Genomic DNA, 7360 nt, shown 5'->3' on the forward strand with positions numbered 1-7360 from the left:
AAATAATCAAAGCACGCTGCACAACAACAGCTGAAGAACATATCTATCTAACATGATAAAAACATTCTGCTTTACCAGCCAGAAGCCAAGCCATATTTCACTACATCTAATTTTAGTCTCAGATGGGCTACAGCTTCCAGAATTCCAATGCATCCAACACATCTCAAACTCTATCAGGTGGGAAGAGGCAATATTAGAACTTGTCTGGCTGGTTGTATTCCATCTTTGCAAGCACTTATGGTTGACTGATGGACCACACTTAGTATGGTACCTATTTATAACTTCTGGGTCTATATAGCAACCTGAATTAATGAGATGTATCAATCAGCTGCAGGGATGAATCGGTCATTTCATAGAAGCTGTTACTGCAAGAAAGACTACCTTCTGGACATGCACATTTTGCTATTTAATTAGATTTTTGCCTTGTCTACCAACTCAGGTGAAGATAGAAATCCTGATATTAAACCATACTTCAGCTCCATCTTCCATTCAGGTAATTTGTGAAAGACACAGAGAACTGTTTGGGTACCAGCAAACATACACAGAGGAGTAGTTACTCACATTTTCATGCTGCATGTGCTTCAGCAGTGTGAGTTCCCGATACGCGCGCTTGGCAAAAATCTCAGATTGGAATGGGCGACAGAGCTTCTTGATAGCTACTTTGTCTCCTGTTTTCTTATCTATTGCTGAACTGTGGCAAATAACAGAAAAATATTCAAAAGGAAATTACATAGGAGTACTATGCTAGTCAGTGAAACTCTTTTTTAAATAGTAATTTTATTAAAAATTACAACTACAACAATAAAAAACTAATACAAACTAAAACAAAAAAGAGGAATAGGTGCAGAAAAGAAAGAAAAGTAGAAAAGAAAGAAAAAGAAATATATATATAAGGAAATGACTTCCCCCTTCATCACAGGTATAAACAATTTTAGTAACTTATCACCTTCTCTTAAAATGCAACAAATGATCTCTTCTTCCCATATCCCATCTCTTAATTTGTAAACAAATCCTTAAAAACCTTATCATTTCAGTCCTGATCAGCAAAAGTCCTTTAAGGGTTACCAGAGATAAAAATATATCTATTTTAACCTTGATCAAATAAACCAACTTTGTATTCCTTCATTTGACTTTTGAAAATCTTGATCTTTAGTCCCTTCAAATATTGTCTTAAAACTTGATTTCTTTTCATTTTTTTCTTTGTCCCTTCTCACAAAGTTCTTCAAAGCTTTAACAAGTCTCTTTTGTAAAACCAATATAGGAAGATTATTCAGGTCATTCTCTTGGTTTGTTATTTGTATATCCCTTTTAATTATTAAGACATCAGCTGGTTTCTTTTGTATGTCCAGTATAGCATCTTTTTTTCATATCATTCTTGTAGCTTGTCATTTTCAAATTCACTTTCAGATCAGTCTCACTCTTGTCCAGTAAAACTTGTTCCTCTTCCATAACAACTTTTAAACACAGTCTATCTATAGAGGCAGACAGTCTTCTGAGTCCAGAGTTCAAAAATATCCTTCAATATGTCAAATGTTAAAATATTTTGCTCCATTCTGTATTACTAAGTTGAATTTAAGTGTTCTTAAGTTCTTCTCCTTTAATTGTAATCATTAGTTCCTTCTGGTTCCCTCTAGTGTCCAACCTTCAAAGTCCCATCCTATCATTTTTTTTAAAGAATTCAAAACAAAATCATTTTCCCACGGGAAGGATTCATATAATTAATTCCAAAATCTCATTTCAAATTTATCTGGACCCTTAGTCCATTTGTAACTTTCTAAAATCAAAAATTTAATCACCCTTTTGCAGTTTATTCCAGAAAAAAAAATTAAGTCCTTAAACTTGAATTTAAAACTACTTTCACTAAGTATTGAAGGAAACTCACCTGGTGCTGTAAAACTTGCCAATCCAAAGGTTCCTAACAGCTGAAAAGCAGTAAACAAGCAATTTCCAAAAGTGATTAGAAAAGGAAGTATGCGAACCCAGTGCCCTTTTACAGGTGCTGACCCTGGTTTTAGCAAGATGGCTACTCGCTCATTTCCCAGAACTCTAAATACATTGGAGACTGCTCACGAGGAGCAACTGTATGGAGTACTTGTGGGCAATCTCAAGTCCTCTCCTCATCCAGAGAGGAATTACAAAGAGCCAGTCTACTCACTAGCTCTTCATTCTTCTGTGGTTGTTGGCTCCGCTTTTAGTGGAGCTATCTTCAGTTCACCATTTCTTCCACAGAAGTCCCATTTCTTCCCTGGAAGGCCTGCTAGTCAATGACATCTTAACCATATTTATAGGTAAGATAGTCTTTATTCAGTAAGGTTTATTGTCTGGGAAGCATACTAGGCCTGCAGCTTTAGCTGTACTGCTGCAGTGTTTGGATGAACATTCAGTGAATTTCTGTATATATCAATATGCATAAGGACACTGCCATATGCATAAACTTAAGACTTTGTTGCATAATTCACAGTGGTAAATGTGTTTGCCACTGCATTTCTACATGGTGAAGAATCAAAGACCACAGACACTTCCTGACTTATTTAACCATTCTGTTCCGGAAAACTTTGCATAACCTAGTTTTTGCATGGGTCTGGTATTCATCTACAGGGTCTACTAATTTGCACTGCAAGTGCAAAATGCACTTTTATGCATTTTACTTATGACTTATGGAAACATTTGCATAAAGCTGAGTTTAATAAATCAGATCTTATGTAACCTGGGGAGCATCTCTACATAAAAATTTTTATTCCTTGGTGCATATATCTATATAAAGTTGCTTCTACATATATTACATTTTATAGGCTAAATGTATGAGGCTCTCTACTAGCATTTCTCAACTGGTGCCTCCCAGAGATTTTGGAAGTACCAAAATTCCCCACCAGCATTAGTCATCTGGTTGGGGATTTTGTGAACTGCAGTCTGGAGGACACTAGGTTTGGGAACCACAGCCTTCCCAAAAATTCAGTACCCAAAATTGCAGCAATTAAAAACCCTTCTACCTCTCAGGGCACTCTGTAACATCACCAAACAAAATCTGAAAATCACCAAACAAAATTTCAAAGAGAGACTTTAAAATGGTTGAACTATAATTTATTAGCACTTAGTATTAGTATTTGCTTAGAAATTAATAGACAATGGTCTCCCCTCTGTACAGGTGGGAAGAAGAGGAGGAGGAGGAGGAGGAGAGCAGTCTCACATACACCCTGGTCTTACTCTCATTCTTTCATCTTTATCTCTTAGACAGAATAGATGGCAGAAGGCAGGATGCAGACCCAGAAGTGGAGAATAAGGACGCAGTTTATCAATTTTCCCAATATGCCACCAGATGCAAGAGGCTTCTCTTGCTTTGTAGAAGGGCCATTGTTGTGGGACACTGTGCTGTTTTCACTACCATATAGATGGGCATTTTCTGAATATGAATCCCTAGTGTGTCAGTACATTGCATGTATGAAAGTGGAATATGGACAGCAGTATTGGAAGTTAGTCTCTAGATTAGAGACCCTAACTTGCATAGAATAGTGTGAGAATTCTTGAAGTAAAACTGAGTTTTGATTGTCCTTGTGGCATACTGGCCAGAATCTGCCTCAATTGCCTGGCAATATCCTTACCATTAGAAAGGAATGCCAGTGAAGGTGAATGAGGTAGGAATGAGTTACTTAAGAAGAGAGCATAAAGCAAGAAGAGAGAGGGTCAGGAATGAATGGGTGATGAATTAACGTAAATTGAATTTAAAAAAAACTAAGTGATCTGTACAAATCATGTACGCTGAGATAGTTTTGTCAAATGAGGAATGAATGCATATAGAAAAATAATTCTAAATGGAGGAGTGTATAAGCAAAGAGAAAGTTGTAGTTAGATGAAGTTGATGAGATCCTCAAAAGAGAGAAGTCAGCAGCTTAGAGAACAAATGTATGAACTTATTCTCAATGTGGTGGAAAAAAGGATAGCGTTCAAAGACAGAAAGGTATGGAGAGGTATAGTGAATTATGATGGTCTCAACTACATTTAGATTTCCTTCTCTTTTAATTTATTGCCTTCTTTAATTTTTTTTACTCACTGGTTCTCACTCTTTGACTGAGTTTTGTATAATGTTTCTTACCTAAAAGTGGAATAGCATGATGGGTAGTTATATAGCTTCAGAATACAGTACATATTATTGGTTTTACTGATCTGATTTAAAAGTTTCCTCTGATGTGGATTTTTTTCTATTTTAATTGATATTCTGTATCTTTTATTGCTATTATTATTGATGGAATTTGACAGCATTCACTGGAAGGTGAGATACACATTTCACATGCCATAAACTTTTTTTTAATGCAATGAGTGAAGCAGTTGTTGTATTTTCAATCTATATAGCAGTTGTTCCCAGGAGATGCTGACCAATACTAAAGAACTTGGCCACCCGATGAACCTGTCATGTTTCGTTCATGGGGTCTCTTGCAAGACTGGATCTGTGTGGGTTGGATAGGCAGGCTTTCTCAGTCCTGAGGAAAAGCAATAGGGTCTTACCCCAGAGGAACTCTCTCCAATTTCATTATATTTGGAGTTTAATGTTTGGCAGCATCACTTGGCATTTGTTCATTTGATTCTGAGGAAGATATATATCCAAGAATTTGAACTCAGTTAAAGATCTAAAATAAATTATTTTTCTTTTTATTGTCCTTGGTCATAAACACAAAGGAATGCCTGTAAACAAGCTATTTCAATGCCTTAAATATTTTCATGGATCCTAGGAATCTCTCTAGGATCTGCCTGTAGCTACAAAATATTACATTAGACATTAGTCAGAACAAGTCAATACACAATTAACATTTCAAATAACTAGGCTGTCATGTGGAAATTGCTATTGCCCTGCAAAATGCATGGATGTCAATTTTAACTTTAGATATATTTCACTCAGAAGCCAGCTAATAGAAAGAAACAAAATCACTCCACCCAACAAATATATTCTGTGTGACAGAAGCATTGACTCATTGACTCTGGCTGTTACGGCATGTCCACTCTAGGAATTTCAGCACAAGAACCTGTGTAGTGTAAAAGTCACTGTACTTTAACTGAAGCACAGAGGGTGCATCAGAAAGAATAACTTAATATATACAAGACTTGTTCTATAACAGTAGCAGCCGTTATACTAACTGTTGGACCCAGTTAGTATAGGGAAGTGCAAAAGGAGACAGGCCCTTCTTTCCTGCACATCATCTTTTTTCATCTCGGCACACATCCCAGGCCTTGTAACACCTTGGCCAACCTGGATGAGAATTGTGGGAATTATCCCAACATATCTCAGGGCCACTCAGCTGGAAAAGAGTTTTGTTTACAACACTGTATTACCATATTGCAAATCATTAGTATCATTTTTCCGGAAGGAAACCAAGCCTCTTCCAGAAAGCAAATGTATATTCACAAGAGAGTTGAGTGAAGTGACTCCCTGTGATTCCTCCTCAGAATCCAGGCTTCCAGTATCCTGTATATCCATCCCCACTCCCCTTTCTGCCAAAGATAGAAACTAGAAACATTTTGTGAAATCAAGACATCATTCCAAGCATTGCTATAGTCACCTTCTATACTTTAAACCAGGGTTTCTCAACCAGTGTTCCGTGGAACCCTAGGGTTCTGCAAGAGGTCATTAGGGGTTCCCTGGGAGATCATGATTTATTTAAAAAATTATTTTAAATTCGGGCAACTTCACATTAAAGAGGTAAGTTTCATTTTTTAATTTTTAGTTTAAGAAACACTGTTAATGCATATATACAGCCCTACACATGAAATGAATATTATAATTTTGTAACTTCTGTCCTATATTTGAGCCTGAATGTGCAGGGGTTCCCCAAGGCCTGAAAAATATTTCAAGGGTTCCTCCAGGGTCAAAAAGTTGAGAAAGGCTGCTTTAAACATACATAATTCAAGCATTTTATACGTCCCACCAATTTGAAAAAATATAGTATGGAAACTGGAAGGTTTAAGCAGATCTCTGTTACTAAGAATGGTTGAGACTATGTGTCTTGGCATTTGATCCTCATGAAAAAAGTTTTTATAGTAGAATATTGGAAATAATCTATGTGGTCACTAGGAGCTGAAAATGTCTTGATGGCACATAAGCAATCAGATGGAAATGAAATGGTGCTAGAAGATGTGCCTTATTAATTTGTCATGCCAGCAATATCTGAATTGTTTTCCTCCCAATTGCAAACAAACAGCACAACGGTATATACGCTTTACCCTGTTTAAAAATCAAGATACCAGAACATTGTAACATAAGGGGCCTTGAAGAAAAAGGACAACTGGAACATTCACTAAGTTTCCATACACAAATAACTTTCAATATCTGATCAACTGACGCTTAGAATGATGTTGAAGACTGTGGCCAGAAGGAAACCAAGCCTCTTTTCCAGAAAGCAAATGTATATTCACGAGAGTCGAGTGAAGTGACTCCCTGTGATTCCTCCTCAGAATCCAGGCTTCCAGTATCCTGTATATCCACCCCGCTCCCCTCTCTGCCAAAGCCCTGGGATCCAGAGAGCCACTCACCAGACAGAGCCATAAGCACCAGATCCCACAGGGGTGATGTTAGCATATCGTCTAGGAAGTTCCCAGAGTGTCTTGTTTACTTCTTGCCTGAAGAAGCCTTTTCTCCTGGTGAAACTCATCATCTCGGTGCCTGGAGTAGAACTCTCCAGTACACAGAGCTCCAGAGAAACTCAGGGCCAAATCCAGATTTCCCACACGCAGACAGACAGACAACTTCTCCTAGGAAAGTCAACTGTAGATTTCCTTCTCAATTGTGTTGTGTACGATGAGACAATGAGACGTGTAGCCCGCCTCCTTCTGCCTACACATCAGCCCAGGAAGGAGGCATCAGGTTTCAAATTAGACACTCCTCTTGCAGGTACTTTCAAAGGACTCACCTTTTCTGTGTGAAAGGTAGCCATTATAATAATAGAAGTAGCAGCCATGCCTGCCTAATACAGATTTACTGCCACCATGAATACTTTCATCGTCATATATTTATATTTTAAAAGAAGTTAAAAACTAATACAAACTCATACAAAGTGGGAAAGAGAAAAGAAGAAGAAACAAATCAAAGAGAAAGCTAAAAGTGCAAGAAAGGAAAAAAAGAAAAAGAAAAATAGAAAAGAAAAAAGTTACAAAGAAATGGCTTCCGATCTTCTTTACAGCAGTTATAAGTACAGATAGGTTTACCTCTTGTTCTATGGTTACAACATAACCCTCTTCTTTCTATAATATATTCTATCTAATCATCAAAACCATAAATCATAAGTTCATTTTTTTCTGTTCCATGCAAAAAGTCTATAAGGGGTTTCTAGTCAGCAGTAAATGTAGATGTTCTTTTCTTTGATCAAAGAAGTCA

General features: G+C 37.1%; 1 protein-coding gene across 1 annotated transcript in view; it reads right to left on the minus strand.

Moving 5' to 3' along the window:
* Window positions 1-6810, minus strand: part of MAPK13 (mitogen-activated protein kinase 13) — a 29006-nt gene extending 22196 nt beyond the window's left edge. The window contains exons 1-2 of the mRNA XM_063297672.1: window positions 6520-6810; window positions 562-691 (exon numbers count right to left, since the gene is read on the minus strand). Of these exons, the coding sequence (XP_063153742.1) occupies window positions 562-691; window positions 6520-6641 (252 nt within the window). The 5' untranslated portion in view covers window positions 6642-6810. The remainder of the gene's footprint in view (window positions 1-561; window positions 692-6519) is intronic.
* Window positions 6811-7360: the final 550 nt, after the last annotated feature.

The sequence above is a fragment of the Candoia aspera genome, chromosome 3 (assembly GCF_035149785.1).
Source record: "Candoia aspera isolate rCanAsp1 chromosome 3, rCanAsp1.hap2, whole genome shotgun sequence".
Classification (NCBI taxonomy): Eukaryota; Metazoa; Chordata; class Lepidosauria; order Squamata; family Boidae; genus Candoia; species Candoia aspera.